Source organism: Pollicipes pollicipes, unplaced genomic scaffold (assembly GCF_011947565.3).
Source record: "Pollicipes pollicipes isolate AB1234 unplaced genomic scaffold, Ppol_2.1 Scaffold_1600;HRSCAF=1878_pilon_pilon_pilon, whole genome shotgun sequence".
NCBI lineage: Eukaryota > Metazoa > Arthropoda > Thecostraca > Pollicipedomorpha > Pollicipedidae > Pollicipes > Pollicipes pollicipes.
In genome coordinates, this window is record NW_023595962.1 from 24,897,416 (window position 1) to 24,915,078 (window position 17,663).

Here is a 17,663-nt window from a genome sequence, read left to right on the forward strand (position 1 = left end):
GAACTGGGTCAAACTCAGCAGAACGGAACACCTGGCTCACGGTTCCCGAACAGGCGCTCGCGGCTCCGGCACCATCGGTGCTCATCAAGGGAACACGTGTCCAGCCGGCGCCAGCAGACCACGCGCGCGGCTCGGACACGGACGCCTGACGACGGTAGCTGACGTGTCCCGGGCCCATCGGCCTCTCGGCTCTTCCGTCGAGATCGCGTGTCGTGTCTTAACGCTAGCTAGGACAGGATCGCGACCGGTGTTCCGACATTCGCTGACGCTTGATGACTGCGCCGTTTTGTGTGTGGGTCCCGTCGCCCTCGCCGGCGGCGCTGGCCTCGCCTCTGCTCAAGGTCACGGACGTCCCGTCTGCGCATGCGCTCTAAAGTCGGCCGGCGGTAGCGAGGGGACGCGTGAAGGCGCCGATCGGCTCCGAATCTGCTGCGCGGAGGTGCCCGGGTGGACTGAAGCGAGGAAGCCGATACGTTGGAACGACTGAAGCCACACGCCGCCAACAGCCAAGTGAGACTCGGCGGGGGCTGGGGAGGGGTTCGCTACGTGGTTCGCTGGATCTGAGTGTACCGAACGCGGGTATCGGACAGTGGGGCGGGGACTATGTTTGGGCTCCGCCGGCACTGCCGCCAGCACTCTACACCACAGTGCGCCGAGCCCAGGCCCCAAACCGGCTCTGCGCGTGCTGGAGCTGTTGGCGTCCAGCAGAGCAGGCGATCGCGCACGTGGAAACGGTGATGGAGGGGGGCATTGACCTGCCCGCTGTTACTGCATTCAGCGTCGATCGTTGGGTTTTAGACAGCGATCAATGTAGCAAATGCCTACGCAAAACTTACATTGCTCAGGTTCTGAATAGCGATTCCAAAAATAACATTTTAAAATGGTCATCGCGTTTTTCTTCTCCTTTCATGGTTTCGTAATGGTGCTGTCTCTTTTCTTGTGATGGTTGCTTTGGGACAGTCTCGTGCCCTGGGCCCTTGGAACATTTCTGCTCCCCTGCAGGCCATCAAGGATATTCATGCACGGCCATGCAGTAATAAACAGGTGACCTGAGAATGTAACCGGCCAGCCACCGGTAATAGACAGGTGACCTGAGAATGTAACCGGCCAGCCACCGGTAAAAGACAGGTGACCTGAGGATGTAACCGGCCAGCCACCGACATACGCAGTCATTCACGGCTTTCAAGTACTGTGTTGAGTTGTTTCGGTTAAGTGCAATATTCTGGGATCCCCCTAATTGGTTTTCAGACAGTCCCTGCTTACTTCTCCTTAGATCAAATAAGGTGGACACGCCGAGCTGGACACGCCGGCAACGCTGGCGTAGAACGCGCAGCAGAACGCTTCAACGTAGCACCTCTCCTCCAAGACTTCTCTCACCAGCCTGTCTTCAGATCCTGACCCCGGGTCCTCATCCTTTTGTCTTCCCGCGGTTCACGTGATACCCACTTCATCGTGCATAGCAACTGGCATAGGAGCAGCCACGTTGGCAGTGGGTGGGTTTGAGGTCAAATAAATAAATAAACCAGCCGGCCGATCAGTGAGGGCAGCTCCCCAGCCGATCCTGGCGCCACCAGCGGCATCAGCCTGTAAACAACGTGCAAAACATGCTTCTCTTTCCCTGCGACTTGTCCGGCTTCGAGAGGGTATCATCGGCTGGCGCCCCCGTCGTTGGAACTTACCACGGAACGTAATGCTTGAATCAGTGCCGGAAATCTCGTCATCGCATGACCTGGCAGGTATTTCATGAACTACGCGAATCCCCTCGGTCGCACGGGGGGCGAGCCGCACCGCGGGAGTACGCAGAGCAGACGGTGGCACAGGACATCGTCTCAGTCCGGGCGGCGGAAAACGCGGAACGGATCAGCCAAATGTTGCCCCTCATCACTGCCGCTTCATCTCCCTCTGCAACAGGGCCATGCCTTTGACGCGTACTGGAATCCACGTGCGGTTTGTGTCCATTCTCTGCCGTTAATAAAATCTGCATATATTCTGTCGCATATATATATATATATATATATATATATAAAGTTGCATAGAAGCATATAATCTGCCTCTTCCAACAATATCTTTGTCTTGACAGCGTTGATCGCAAGTTCGCGGCCAGATGGGCACCATATGTTTCCGCCCGCCCAGAAAAGCCCTCCCGAAAAATCGAGATATTGTTATCAGGTTTTTCTGTACGTGCATGCATATGTATATACGTACATCTATATATATCATATATCTGTACGTGCATACATATGTATATATATATATATATACATATGCATACATACAAACATGTATATTCATGCACTTGGGTAGTATGCTTTCATTAATGCAAGTTTTGTGATATGCAATGGCAAATGGACATTCAATCATTTTCTAGTGCCTTTGCTCGATTGTTGGAATTAAATCCTTTGTTATTTTTGATAAGTCACAAATAAGTTTGACTATGCCGTTTCACTTTCAGCTAGCTAAGGTTTCATGGACATTTGCTTTCCATTCTCAAAGTAATGTAAGACGGTCGGACGGAAAACGTTCAACATAGTAAATACGACGCATGCTCTACGAGGCATAAGCATTGGAGATCCATCAGTTGGCAGAATATGCATTCAAATATCTGGTCAAGTTACAAAACACGGACAAACACACACGCACACACACAAACACATCACTTTTCCAGCCAGTTTAACACCATGGGAAGGTAGAGACATCGAATCAGCCTGCTATCATTGGGCGACTAAACAAGTCCGAAGTGATACGTGACTTAAGCTGTTTGTTTAGGCCAGGGTTCTTTTTCTGATAAGGATGGCTTCAAGAACTTGTAAGCGGCGTTTGTTTGGGCATGATTTTGGAATCTGGGTGTTTTCAGTCGAGCTAGAGCGTAGGACTTTTATGGTGGGGTTTGCACATATGTCGGTCTGGCGTTGCCTCCTGCAGGTGCACCGTCATGAATCATGAAAGAGATGTCGAAGTCATTCCAATATAGATCGAGTTGCGGATCTGAGATCCGAGACGGCAAGGCTCACTCAGGGAAGGAGAAGCGACGGTCTCAGCACTCATTCCATCGGCTCATCCAGTGTTACGGAGTTTGGCGAGCGTCGAGGTACACACTGCGCGGTTAGCCGGCCGCGAGCCATGGGCCTCGGCCCTTCCCCACTCCGGCATATCAGATGCACGGCTCGTTCCTGCTTCCAAGGGAGTGTTTAGCGTTTTGTTTGACAGGTGTGGATGTCGGCAGTCTCTTGGTGATGTGGGTGGCCGTCTGTCGGTATGGATGTCGCCAGTCTCTTGGTGATGTGGGTGGCCGTCTGTCGGTATGGATGTCGGCAGTCTCTTGGTGATGTGGGTGGCCGTCTGTCGGTATGGATGTCGCCAGTCTCTTGGTGATGTGGGTGGCCGTCTGTCGGTATGGATGTCGGCAGTCTCTTGGTGATGTGGGTGACCGTCTGTCGGTAGGGATGTCGGCGGTCTCTTGGTGATGTGGGTGGCCGTCTGTCGGTATGGATGTCGGCGGTCTCTTGGTGATGTGGGTGACCGTCTGTCGGTATGGATGTCGGCGGTCTCTTGGTGATGTGGGTGACCGTCTGTCGGTATGGATGTCGGCGGTCTCTTGGTGATGTGGGTGACCGTCTGTCGGTATGGATGTCGGCGGTCTCTTGGTGATGTGGCTGGCCGTCCGTCAGTGTGGATTCCAACAGGAGCGCTTCTTATGAGAGGGAATGCCACGTCAAAGGCGGAGGTCTTAGCCGTTTGTGCTGGACACTTTTGACGAGCAGCAGCAGTACGTCCACAAAAGAAGCGAGTTGTATGGGGAGCAAAAGCGTGGACCAGCCCCCACCCTGGCCTAAAGATGAAATAAGGAGGATGAACATCGAGATAGAGACGAGAACCCGGGATAAGGGACACAGCTGTGGCGCAAACAAGGATTACGAGAGTGATGACTAAGAACAAGACTGGCCAGCGTGGTGCTTGCATGCGTGAAGTTCGGTATGTATTACGATACGCCCACGTATTTCGACAGTGTTTTCTTCGTAGGATAAGGCAAAATTTCATCGCATCCTTGGCCCGCGGGTGCCGTCTTCATCTCGTACCCTGCGATACTGCGCAATCCTCAGTCAAATTCTTGAATTTCGTATCTAGCATTTCACCGCGGAAGGCTCCTTCGCTACCTTTGTTGCACTCACCATGCCACGCTTGTTACATTAATGGAAGAATATATTGCTGATTATCGACCGCGCATGTTTTTACAGATACGTATATCAGTATACTGGCGCCGCATCCTGTCTGGCCACGTTCCCCTTGGGACAGTAAAGGCTCGCCTCAGATGCCTGTTCCCGTGACCTCACGAGGCCACTCCCCAGGTCAAGGGGCGGGGCAATGACCGTACTACCAGGGGGGGGGGGGGGGGTCGAGATGGGCACGCGTCAGGGTACCCAGACGGATCCCACCGTTAAAGACGTGGGCCACGTTATCCAAGGATCCCAAAAGGATCCGAAGTCCGCCCTTGAGATCCAAATATGTCTCTGGTCTGTCACTCCAGTCGTTTTCGGCTACGCCTCCTACCGCAAACACGGTTGATGGCGCCACTAAAGACCAGATCGCGTACAAGCGTCGTGCGACACCCAATAGACCTCTGGTGGCCCGCGCGCTCGCGGGGCCTTATCATCGCGTCTCTGTGCGAGTGGTCGCGTTAAGAGGGCGACGCCGCGGCTCGGGCCGACACTTCATATCGCACCTCCGCACGGCGACGGTGATCTCAGCAGGGCCGAGTCAACAGACGGCGGCGCTATCTGCCGCCGCGGCCGGCCGGCCAGCGGCGCCCTCCGGGGACGCCTACTCTCTGGAGTCGTCCCTTCCCGGCTCGCTGCCCCGGCTTATGCAGGCGTTTGTGGCCTCTGTTGCGGACGCAGGGGCTGGTCTGAATGGCTCGTCCCCCACACTGACTGGTCCTTGGTGGTCCGGGCACTGTGACGGGCCGGGCTCCGAAAAGTCAATCCACGGTTCACTGGAGCTGATGATTCGGATGCGCAAGTTCCAAGAAGATCTCAAATCAGACAACGGATCTTTAAATCATAAAACGAGGGTTTCAAGCATGAAGGTCACTTCCAGGCTCACTTTTCTCTCATTGTGCTGAACACAAGACGCAGCTCTTGGCCCTCCATTGGACTTAGTAATCGTCCTTTGGGTTAGAACATGTCAAGATTTTGATGGAGGTCCAAATCTATTCAAATATGTCTGAATCCAGAGTCGGAATCTGAATCCGAATACACCTTGCCGAGGGTTCGAATCCCGCAATTCCGCGAGTTCTCAGCTTGGATGGAAAGCGACCCGACCGTCCCTCCTCGTCACTGTCCAGGAGCCGCCCATGGCACCGCACCGATTCGTGGCGGGACGACACTGCTGAGGGCCGGACGTGACTTGGCGACAGACGCGACAGGCCGGTCCGATCGCCTGCGCCAGCAGGGGCGTACCCAGGCCACCGTCTGGGGGAGGGCAGGGCGTGCTCAGGTCGTCATGCGGGAAGAGCAGAGGCGTATCCACCCTATCGTCTGGGAGAGGGCAGGGACGTGCTCAGGTCATCATGCGGGGAGAGCAGGGACGTACCCAGGCTGCCGTCTGGGAGAGGGCGGTGGCGTGCTCGGGTCATCGTCTGGGGAGGGCAGGGGCGTGCTCAGGTCATCGTCCAGGGAGAGCAAAGGCCGCACCATGTGCCACCATCGGAAAAGGACAGAGCCGCGTGCTGATCAAACGATCCACGGCCAGCGCTGACGAGCTAAATAAGCGGTCGCACGGTGATATGGCGTAGACGGAGGCCGCCGAACGAGCGAGTGCCGGGCCGCATGGCGTTGCCAAGCGGCGGACTGCTACCGAGCCGGTCCAGGCGGCTCGAATGTTTACCAAGGCCCCTCCCCCCTCCCCAACACCCTCCTCACGTCTCGGCGCATGTTTTGACCTTGAATGACGTGATCTCACTGTTTGGAGTTGGAATGAAGTGGGTGGAGTGAAAAGAGTGTATTATTCGTGGTATGTCCACGGCGGGTGGATTAACTCATTAATCGGTGGGCACAGACGGGTGGGCTAATGGAATTGGTTTCGAAATGCCTTGCAAATTGTGCGATATGATTTTCCACCTCATGTGTGAAAAACATGACAATCATTTTGGATAATCGAGAGCATATGGCAAACTGGACACTAGAGGAAAATTGGGAGCGAGAGGAGCCGTGGACGTGGGAGTATGGCTATAGAGAGCCACGAGCATGATACAGGCGCACGGAGACACGATTTCCCAAATCAGGTTCTGGGTGGGACCGAGAAGCCAGCAGCTCTTCAAGGGTGTGCGCCAGTAAAATCGAAGCGTTCAGAGGCGTGGCCACTTGCTTTGGCTTTGCTCCGGAGAGATAACAAAATCCGCGGATGAACTGCGGCAGCTGGCTTCGGTTTGCAGTCACCTCCTGGAAAAAAATTCTGGACGATGGCTCGATGACGACTGGAGCGGAGGATGCGCTCGCAATTCCCTGGCGTCACCCAGTGCCACCTGACGTCACCATCTGACGTCACCCAGTGTGACCTGACATCATCCTCTGGTGTCACCCAGTGCCACCTAACGTTACCCTCTGGCGCCACCAAGTGTCACCTGACGTCACCTTCTGACGTCACCCAGTGCCACCTGACGTCACCTTCTAGTGTCACCCAGTGCCACCTGACGTCACCCAGCTTCCCCATAAACCTGCCGCCGCAGCAGGCAGGTGAAAAGGCTTCAACTCGTCGGTTGCACAGCTGTCCCGCAAACACCGACGCATCCGTATTGCATTCGTTTCATGTTTTCTCTCGGCTTTCCATCACGACATTCGGGCGGAACGCGTCGTCAGACTTTGAGCCCTGCGTAGTTTGCCGATTCCTTATCCACGCCCAAGATAGAAAACACTTTCCAAGCATCTCGTCTTCAAACCAAAGCGATTTGCCTGAGAGCTTCCAGCGGGCGCGGGCCGCAGACGGGTGGCTGAGTGGCGGGGCGTCCGCCGCCGGCCAGAGACGGCGGCCGCGCCCGGGTGGCTGAGTGGTGGGGCGTCCGCCGCCGGCCAGAGACGGCGGTATGGGGAACCGGAGCGGCGGTGGACGCCCGGTCCGTCTCAGCTTGCAGGTCGGGCGAGTGGGCGGTGGGTCGCGGGCTCCATGGCGGTGGCGACCTTTTTGTTATTGTTGGGAGAGGCGGTCAGAATTAAGCGTTCCGCCTTTGCGCCCATCCACTCATCACGTCATGTATTGCTTCTCGGTCACAACCGAACATGAACGACAACAACAACAGCACTGAAGCACGCCCTCGAGGATGGTGCAGGTGTCAGGAAGGACACTGTCCCGCTGGCGGTAGCTGGCCACATTGGTCCAGAATCGCATTATTTCGCCACCCAGTCTTTGCTACGTCACACATTGTCCGCGATCGGTGCACCTGACCACGGCGTCACCATCAGCGACCCAGACCTGGTCATCTGCTCCGACCAAACCCGTGACCCTGGCCCAGAACTCCGGAACTCCGGCCCAGGGTTCTTGACCTCGAATACTAACCGGGGACACCGACCAAAGCTTTGGATCCAGGACCATGACTCGGGACCATGACCCAGACCTGGTCCCCTACGGATGACGTCCGCCGCACCCAGACCCCGACATCGACCGGTGATCCCTGACCCAGATCTGGACATTGACCGGTGACCCTTGACGTCGACCGGTGACCTCTGACCTGGACCCGGGCATTGACCGGTGACCTCTGATCCAGGCCTGAAAATTGATCTGTGACCTATGACCCAGATCTAGACAACGGCCAGTGACCTCTGACCCAGTCCCTGGCATTGACCGGTGACCTTTGACGTCGACTGGTGACCTCTGACCCAGACCCAGACATTGAACGGTGACCTCTGACCCAGACCCGGACATTGACCGGTGACTTCTCCCCCAGGTGGCCACCATGCGGACGGTGGCCGAGGACAACTTCGGTGTGCACCGGCCGGCCGGTCAGCCGGCCGTGCCCGTGCGCCGCTTCACTCTCACCAACCCAGCGGGCACCGAGGCACAGGTCATCAACTACGGCGCCCGGCTGACCTCACTCAAGGTCAAGGACAAGCACGGTCGGCTGGTGGACGTGGTGCTCGGAGAGGACTCGTACGAAAAGTACGTCAGCAACACGTGCTATTTCGGCTGCACGGTCGGCAGGGTGGCCAACCGCATCGCCGGGGGAAAGTTCGTCCTCAATGGCCAGGAGGTCAACGTCAAGGTCAACCGGCCGCCGGTACACCTGCACGGCGGTCAGGTCGGCTTCGACAAGCAGCTGTGGGGCTCGCACGTGGAGGGCGACAGCGTCACCTTCACCTACGTCAGTCGCCACGGTGAAGAGGGTTATCCAGGACAGCTGACGACGCACGTGACGTATCAACTGACGGATGATAACCAGCTGACGATCCGCTATCGGGCGATGAGCGACCGGCCGACGCCGGTCAACCTCACCAACCACACCTATTGGAACCTGGCCGGCCACGGCGCTGGTCGCGACGAGCTCCTGCGTCACCAGGTCACCATCAACGCCGCCACGTACCTCGAGGTGGACGAGAACTGTCTGGTGACCGGTCGCCAGTGCTCGGTCAACGGCAGCGGTTACGACTTCCGCGTATCGCGCCCGCTCAGCGAGGCGCTGGCCGCGCTGCCACCTGGGGGCGGCTTCGACAACAACTACTGCCTGGAACGGCCGGGAGATGGCGGGGTGGGCACAGCGGCCCGCGTCGTCAGTCCCGACTCGGGCGTCGCCATGGAAGTGCTGACCGACCAGCCGGGCGTGCAGTTCTACACGGGGAACTTCTTGCCGGCCGACGGCGCGCCGGGAAAAGAGGGCGCCACCTACGGGCGCCAGGGCGCCTTCTGCCTGGAGACTCAGAAGTATCCCGATGCGGTCAACCACCCCGAGTTTCCCAGCACGATCGTGAACCCGGGAGAGCTCTACCAGCACACGTGCATCTATCAGTTCTCGGTGGACAACTCGTGCTGAATGCAGCGTGGACGCCACCGAGGCGGGTCGCAGATGGCGCTGGTGTGTCGGCGGTGCGGCGTTTCCGGCGCGGTAGTCCAGTTCAGGGTCCAGGCGGTGCGTGATAGACTAGGGGTGGCGTCGTTTGTCGCTCAGTGGCTTAACTGAGCAAGTTAACAGGTGTTGATTCAGCTTCTAATTGGGTTTGACGGCGTGTATTTCCTCCGGTTTCGGTTAGCCAGCTGCAGGCTGTGGCGAACTCTTTCTATCCGCTGTCGGAAAAACACGGCGACATGGCCGGGGCCGCGGATACAGGTGGATACCTGAAAATCTGCCTCACTGCCGGAGACTCGGGTTAAGACCAGAATTGAGGACAAGTGGATGTTGCAAACACGCTCATGTGATGCTTTCAGTCAACTGCCGATGCGAACTAAAACGCCATGTAAATACTGGCCGTGCGGCTTTAAGACCAGTCCGTTGCAAATGCGGCAGCTAACCGCCTGCTGGGATGGCCTAGCCTGCCTCATTTTTACACATCAAAATGATGCCGAGGCGAATCACGGAGCCGAGTGCAGTTGTGGTTCTCCCTAGCACTGGCGTGCAGTAGGCCGGCCTTATGGCGTCGAGCTCGCGGCGGCAGACGGACGGAAGAAAAGCGAGAGGGACAGCGAGCTCACACCTGGGCCACGTTAGAATCCGGGGGACCGTGCGTGGAGTCTGCACTGGAGTCAGGGATGTGGTAGGTAGACGGTGGTGCGAGTGTCGACCGCGCTGTAATGATAATAAAACGAGTGGTGTGACAAAAGATGGTTTGGACCGGGCGAGGACAGAAGACGTTTCCCAAAATCACGAGCAAGTGATACAAACGCTTCGAAGCACTTTCGCAAAATGATCACTGACAATGGCTATATAAAGACCCACATCTCATGGATCAGCACGCCTTGAGCGCCAACAGATGACATTACCGGCCACTGTGCGAATAAGTCAGTAGGCACCCGCAGGAGGGCTGAAGGCATGCAGACGGTTTGTAAACGGGACGCTGGGGCTCAGAGGGTGCCCGGCTCCGCTGGAGTTCCCTTTAAGCTGAGAGTGCCCGCAGAATGCTAGGAGGAGGGGGAGGGGGAGGACACTGTTCGCCACGTGCGCGCATGTCCCCCGGTCCGTGTTTTCCCACGTTTGCTGTCGCTGTCAGCAGAACGGCCGACCTGACCCATGGCAAGCCGCAGGTGATCATGCTCTCACGCGTCACCCGCTCCCGTCTGCCGGCAGGACTGCCGTCATCATGAGCGGAATGAATGACCTGACGATGGCGAACCCCCTGTTCGTCACCTTTCTCTTCTACGCCGCCATCCTGGTGCTGAAGACGGTGCTGATGTCGCTCGCCACCGCCCGCCACCGCATTGGCAAGAAGGTCAGTAGCAGTCAGTGGCCGTGGCGAAGAGGATCTTGCTCCAGATGGTGAGCTGGGAGCAAAGTCAGGCTCGACGTCGTTTCTGTCTATGTGACGTCGCGGGTCCGCTGCCAGGCTTTCCAGGTCAGGATTGTTCGGAGCTGGCATGTCAGGTCTGCCCCGTCCCGAGTTCGCCGTCCGTGGTAGCAGTGTAGACATGCCAGGTCTGCCCCGTCCCGAGTTCGCCGTCCGTTGGTAGCGGTGTAGACATGCCAGGTCTGCCCCGTCCCGAGTTTGCCGTCCGTGGTAGCGGTGTAGACATGCCAGGTCTGCCCCGTCCCGAGTTCCCCGTCCGTGGTAGCGGTGTAAATATGCCAGGTCTGCCCCGTCCCGAGTTCGCCGTCCGTGGTAGCGGTGTAGACATGCCAGGTCTGCCCCGTCCCGAGTTTGCCGTCCGTGGTAGCGGTGTAAATATGCCAGGTCTGCCCCGTCCCGAGTTCGCCGTCCGTGGTAGCGGTGTAATATGCCAGGTCTGCCCCGTCCCGAGTTCGCCGTCCGTGGTAGCGGTGTAAATATGCCAGGTCTGCCGCGTCCCGAGTTCGCCGTCCGTGGTAGGTGTAGATATGCCAGGTCCGCCCCGTCCCGAGTTCGCCGTCCGTGGTAGCGGTGTAGATATGCCAGGTCCGCCCGTCCCGAGTTCGCCGTCCGTGGTAGCGGTGTAGATATGCAGGTCTGCCCCGTCCCGAGTTCGCCGTCCGTGGTAGCGGTGTAAAATGTCAGGTCTGCCCCGTCCCGAGTTCGCCGTCCGTGGTAGCAGTGTAAGAACATGCCAGCTCTGCCCCCGTCCGAGTTCGCCGTCCGTGGTAGCAGTGTAGACATGCCAGCTCTGCCCGTCCCGAGTTCGCCGCCCGTGGTAGCGGTGTAGACATGCCAGCTCTGCCCCGTCCACGAGTTCGCCGCCCGTGGTAGCGGTGTAGATATGTCAGGTCTGCCGCGTCCCGAGTTTGCCGTCCGTGGTAGCAGTGCAGACATGCCAGGTCTGCCCCGTCCCGAGTTCGCCGTCCGTGGTAGCAGTGTAGACATGCCAGCTCTGCCCCGTCCCGAGTTCGCGTCCGTGGTAGCGGTGTAGACATGCCAGCTCTGCCCCGTCCCGAGTTCGCCGCCCGTGGTAGCGGTGTAGATATGCCAGCTCTGCCCCGTCCCGAGTTCGCCGTCCGTGGTTGCGTTTAGCGGTGTAAATATGCCAGGTCTGCCCCGTCCCGAGTTCGCCGTCCGTGGTAGCAGTGTAGACATGCCAGGTCTGCCCCGTCCCGAGTTCGCCGTCCGTGGTAGCGGTGTAATATGCCAGGTCTGTCCCGTCCCGAGTTCGCCGTCCGTGGTAGCAGTGCAGACATGCCAGGTCTGCCCGTCCCGAGTTCGCCGTCCGTGGTAGCAGTGTAGAATGCAGCCGTCTGCCCCGTCCCGAGTTCGCCGTCCGTGGTAGCGGTTGTAAATATGCCAGGTCTGCCCCGTCCCGAGTTCGCCGTCCGTGGTAGCTGTGCAGACATGCCAGCTCTGCCCCGTCCCGAGTTCGCCGCCGTGGTAGCGTGTAGATATGTCAGGTCTGCCGTCCCGAGTTGCCGTCCGTGGTAGCAGTGCAGACATGCCAGGTCTGCCCCGTCCCGAGTTCGCCCCGTGGTAGCAGTGTAGACATGCCAGGTCTGCCCCGTCCCGAGTTCGCCGTCGTGTGGTAGCGTGCAGACATGCCAGCTCTGCCCCGTCCCGAGTTCGCCGCCCGTGGTAGCGGTGTTTTGTGTAGATATGCCAGGTCTGCCCCGTCCCGAGTTCGCCCGTCCGTGGTAGCAGTGTAGACATGCCAGCTCTGCCCGTCCCGAGTTCCCCGCCCGTGGTAGCGGTGTAGATATGTCAGGTCTGCCGCGTCCCGAGTTTGCCGTCCGTGGTAGCGGTTGTAAATATGCCAGGTCTGCCCCGTCCCGAGTTCGCCGTCCGTGGTAGCGGTGTAGATATGCCAGCTTTGCCCCGTCCCGAGTTCGCCGTCCGTGGTAGCGGTGTAGATATGCCAGCTCTGCCCCGTCCCGAGTTCGCCGTCCGTGGTAGCGGTGTAGATATGCCAGCTCTGCCCCGTCCCGAGTTCGCCGCCCGTGGTAGCGGTGTAGATATGCCAGGTGTGCCCCGTCCCGAGTTCGCCGCCCGTGGTAGCGGTGTAGACATGCCAGGTCTGCCCCGTCCCGAGTTCGCCGCCCATGGGTAGCGGTGTAGATATGCCAACTCCTCTGCCCCGTCCCGAGTTCGCCGCCCGTGGTAAGCGGTGTAGATATGCCCAGCTCTGCCCCGTCCCGAGTTCGCCGTCCGTGGTAATATTGCAGTGAGTGTGTGTTCAGCTGTTATGTGTGATAGCTGGAACAGCTTGTCGCATGGTATGTGATTTCTTCCGTTTTGTGCCGTATGAACCCGCGCCTTAGGTTAGTGGGCGAGCTGAAATATGTATCCGTGTTGACCAGGCGATCGTGACTTTTAAATTCAGCGTCGTCAAACCGCCATTGTTGCCGCACAAGGTGTGTGCTATACAACGCCGTGCTTCTGCCAGCCAAGTTTTACCCGTGCGCTTAAACCGGACGTCGTAATGCCCACCGCGCAGGCCTGTTTGCGTTTCGCTTCGCACCGTCACCGCTCGCTGTGTAGGGGTGAGCCAGTCACCTCCATTATTATGGTATCTAGACGATACGACGATATTTATACGTGGCACGCGATTATGTCTGCGAAAATGTCCCGAACCTGCAGATTCAGGCATCGGTCCACCGAAACTTGAGAGGGAGATAGTCTTGTCCCAGGGCTCACGGTAAATAACGACGAGGTGGTCAGTCTTACCTCCTTCGCCAGTCTTCAGATATGTGAAGTGCCCCTTTTCCAAAAGCCTTTGCAAGTGGCCCCACCACACGGCGCACAAGTGACATCACGTGCCGTGTTGTGTCGTAGGATGTCTGGAGATGGACATCAATGCGAGAGGCCATAGTATCGCAGTATTGCGTCAAGTGCTTACGTGCTGGAAGTGGCGGACATGTCGCGCCTCATCCATCGGAAGCTACACCCCACAGCCTGATCTATATATATATATATATATATATATATATATATATATATAATTATATATATATGTGTGTGTGTGTGTGTGTGTGTGTGTGTGTGTGTGTGTGTGCGTGTATGTGCGTGCGATTCGACATCGCGTCATCCCCGGCGACGTCAGATCGCAGGCCACCTGCCTTTGTCTCGAGCCAGGCGGCCCCTCCGTGGTGACGCGAAGGGTACGTGCTTGCGTGCCGGTGTGCATTGCTTGCTTCCTAGACCTCAGCGGCGCTTGTGCAGTAACGTAGCAATGCCAGTGTGTGGGAAGAGTGTAACAGGACAACCATCGACCACCCCGACGTGCCGCGCTGGATTGACTGCTCCTCTACATCGCCGTTGTCACCACCACTTATTGTCATCACCACCACCACGTCACGCCACGCACGTGACTTGCCCGCCAGATATTCGCCAATCCGGAGGACGCCAAAGGCCTGCAGGGCAAGGTGAAGCTGGACGATTCCGGACGTGGAAGCGCGTGCGTCGCGCCCACCTCAACGACCTGGAGAACATCCTGCCGTTCCTCATCATCTGCCCCGCTCTACCTGGCCACCGGACCCCAACGCCTGGATGGCCACCATGCTGATGAGAGGCTTCGCCGCTACCAGGATCATCCACACCTTCGTCTACCTGAATGTGGTACGGGCAGAGGACCGGACGAGCAGTTACCGGGAAGAGACTTGCACGGGCCTTGGGTGAGGTGCTGGTGAGATGCTAGTGGTGTGTTGGTTAGGTGCTGGTACGGTGCAGGTGCGGTGTTAGTGGGGTGTTAGTTGGGATGTTAGTTGTAGTGTTATCTGGGTGTTAGTGAGATGTTGGTGGGTTATCACTGATGAAATATCGTTGGTGCCTTATTCTTTGTGCGCTGTTGTGGCGGTTGAGTGTTCACTGGTGGGGGTGTTCGTTCGTGGGGTGTTCGTTGGTGGGGTGTTCGTTGGTGGGTGTTCGTTGGTGGGGTGTTCGTTGGTGAGGTATTCGTTGGTGGGGTGTTCGTTTGGTGAGGTGTTCGTCGGTGGGGTGTTCGTTGATGGGGTGTTCCTTAGTGGGGTGTTCGTTGGTGGAGTGTTCACTGGTGGGGTATTCGTTGGTGGGGTGTTCGTTGGTGGAGTGTTCACTGGTGGGGTGTTCGTTAGTGGGGTGTTCACTGGTGGGGTGTTCGTTGGTGGAGTGTTCACTGGTGGGGGTGTTGTTGGTGTGGTGTTGGTTGGTGGGGTGTTGGTTGTGGGGTGTTCGTTGGTGGGGTGTTCGTTAGTGGGGGTGTTCGCTGGTGGGGTATTCGTTGGTGGGGTGTTCGTTGGTGGGGTGTTCGTTGGTGGGTGTCGTTCGTTGGTGGGGTGTTTCGTTAGTGGGGTGTTCGCTGGTGGGGTATTCGTTGGTGGGGTATTCGTTAGTGGGGTGTTTGTTAGTGGGGTGTTCGTTAGTGGGGTGTTCGTTGGTGGGGTATTCGTTGGTGGGGTGTTCGTTGGTGGGGTGTTCGTTGGTGGGATGTTCGTTGATGGGGTGTTCGTTAGTAGGGTGTTCACTGGTGGGGTGTTCGTTGGTGGAGTGTTCACTGGTGGGGGGTGTTCGTTGATGGGGTGTACGTTGTTGTCGCTAACGGGCGTCCGAGTTTGAATGTCCTTGGTTGGAATGCTGGGGTGTAGTTTCCTTCCGATTCAGTTGGGGATTTCCAGCTCCAGCAGCAGCAGAGGGAGAGGCGACAGCCCCCCCCCCCCCCCCCTGTTGGGGGTGTCGATGAGCTTCCGTCAGTGGGGTATCGGTGGTGGTGGTGCTGGTGTGGCTATTAAAGGGCACGGTATGATAAATAAACGCGCCGGTGTAAAGTCATTGGTGAGTCATCGGTGGAGTTCACTGATGGGTCATCAGTGGGACGCCATTGACGGGTCATAGGTGGAGCGTCATTGGTGAGCCATCGGTGGAGTGCTATTGCTGAGTACTCGGTAGAGTGTTATTGGTGAGTACTCGATGGAGTGTTATTGGTGGTGTTTCGTGGTGGCCTGTCCACTGGTAGCTGTCAATGGCGGGCTATTGGTGCGCTGTCGCTGGCGGCACGTCGTCGCCATGTAACAAGCCATCGTCAGGGGTCTCGTTAACCGTCGTTTGTCGTGCACTGCGTTCAGCTCGGGGGCTGCTCAGCCTTGGAATCAAAGCAACCAGAGCGTTGGCGCCCTGAACATGGTGGCTCTCATTCACCACTGCCAACGTTGTGATCTAGCAGCTTAAGTGATAGCAAAGTTTTAGTTTTATCACTTTTTCGCTATGCATTGTCAATAAGAACCGGATTCTGCGCAATTTAAATCAAACGATGCGTCGCACTGGAAATCCTACGCGTTCATCACCACAGCAGTCTGACCTCCCCCCCCCCCGCCTCCTTTAGGTGCCTCAGCCGTCCCGCGGGCTGGCCTTCATGGTCGGCTTGGGCATCACCATCTACATGACCGTGCAGACCCTGCTGGCTACCCTGTAGCTGGAGCGCCGCGACATACGCTGTCGCCCCGCTGCCGCGGAGCGTTACAGACGACACCGCCTTGCCGACGTATGTCCGAGTGGCGCGGCAAGGTTGCCGCTGGTCCGAGGCGTGATCCGGGTCGACTCGTTACGCGCATCCCGCGGCTCTATCCAATCCCATTGGTCCGATTGGTCCGGTCTGCTGTCTGGCTCCATTGGTGGCCGACGAAAACAGCGCAGCCCTCTGCTGCGCGGTTGTTCGTGTGTATTACATGTAAGTCCTGTGAGCTTCAGCCTCTAACTGCCGTAGCTAACGCCATATATGTTGTGCCAGTTGTTGTGATGATCGCCGCGTTAAACCGCGGCCTTACCCGCTTGGCCTCCGCGAAGGACTCTGGTCCATTGTGTCCCTGCCTCCTCGGTGGCGGTGGAGTGGTTTGACGCCCCAGCCCGCAGCCACTCCTCCGCGGACGACCGGCCAAGGGCTCAACGAGAGCTCATTGGTCAGTCCAGCCCAGAGCGAGAGCTCATTGGTCAGGTCCAGCTCAGATCGAGAGATCGGCGGAGCGCTGCGCAGTTTAACGTCGGCCGTGAAGAGATTGACGTCCAGTCACTGAGGTATATACTGTATGCGTATGTGTGCGTATCTTTGCCGTAGCGGGGGACCGGACTACCGTGTTTGTCGTTGTCAAGGGTCTGTTGTCTACAATATATTTGGTAACTTTTCGATATCGTTTGGTTTTTGTGGTACGCATGGGTGGCGGCAGGTATGCGCTTGCAATACGAAATATGCATTTTATAATCTTGGCACCCGGCAACGCCAACATCATTTACAACCCTCCAATGGCACAGCCGACCCCCACCTGCCCTGACCCTCCATGGACAGCCGACCCCCACCTGCCCTGACCCTCCATGGCACAGCCGACCCCCACCTGCCCTGACCCTCCATGGCACAGCGACCCCCACCTGCCCTGACCCTCCATGGCACAGACGACCCCCACCTGCCTGCAGACACATCACACCGCCTCTTCCAAGACCCCTGGACATGACCGGGGCTGCTTGGTCCCTGGCCTTGTCCGGAGCTGCGAGGACCACCGAGGACCGATGAACGCCGGCATTTGGCCACAGTGGCCGCTCGTAACTCGCACCTGCCGAAGTGCTTCCAAATCAGACCTTCCTCTCAAAAGCAGACGTTCCTTCCGCTTCCAGGGTGAAGCAGAACCAACGTCTCTGAAACCGAGTATGCCCAAACCGGTTTTAGGTCTACTCTTTCAGCGCGTCATCACGCAGTTGATTTTCAGCATTCTCGGAAGTGGAGCTATCATGACACCTACTAATCTTCCGTTACCAGGGCCATGCTCTGAACAAGCGGAACTTTGTGTGGAAGAGACTCACAAGCATGGGCGTGGCCCCCACTGAGAACGGTGGATTGAGAAGCCCAATAACTTCTGGACAGACCTGACAATTTTTGTTGTTTGAGACCACAGCAAAAAGCGTCATAATGGAAATGAGCCCCAGTATCATCTAACGTTAAGTTACGTCCGTGTCCACAAGCCGACATGAGATTCCGGGGAGAGGAATGGACGCCTGGAGGGCTCGAGTGCCGATCTTGGCGCGTGTTGTGGTTCGGAACGTCACACATGCGTCGCAACTTCTGCTGAACCGATATTGATGGACCAAGAATCATTGAACCGATTTTGACCATCAGTT

General features: G+C 57.5%; 1 protein-coding gene and 1 pseudogene across 1 annotated transcript; both read left to right on the top strand.

The window, feature by feature from the left end:
- The first annotated feature begins 390 nt into the window (after positions 1 to 390).
- Positions 391 to 9,792, top strand: LOC119089875 (galactose mutarotase). The gene is made up of 2 exons (XM_037212685.1): positions 391 to 510; positions 7,937 to 9,792. The coding sequence occupies exon 2, from the start codon at positions 7,946 to 7,948 to the stop codon at positions 9,014 to 9,016; it is 1,071 nt and encodes a 356-aa protein (XP_037068580.1). The 5' UTR covers positions 391 to 510; positions 7,937 to 7,945; the 3' UTR covers positions 9,017 to 9,792.
- On the top strand, positions 9,730 to 16,465 carry LOC119114920 (microsomal glutathione S-transferase 1-like; annotated as a pseudogene).
- The last annotated feature ends 1,198 nt before the right edge of the window (positions 16,466 to 17,663 follow it).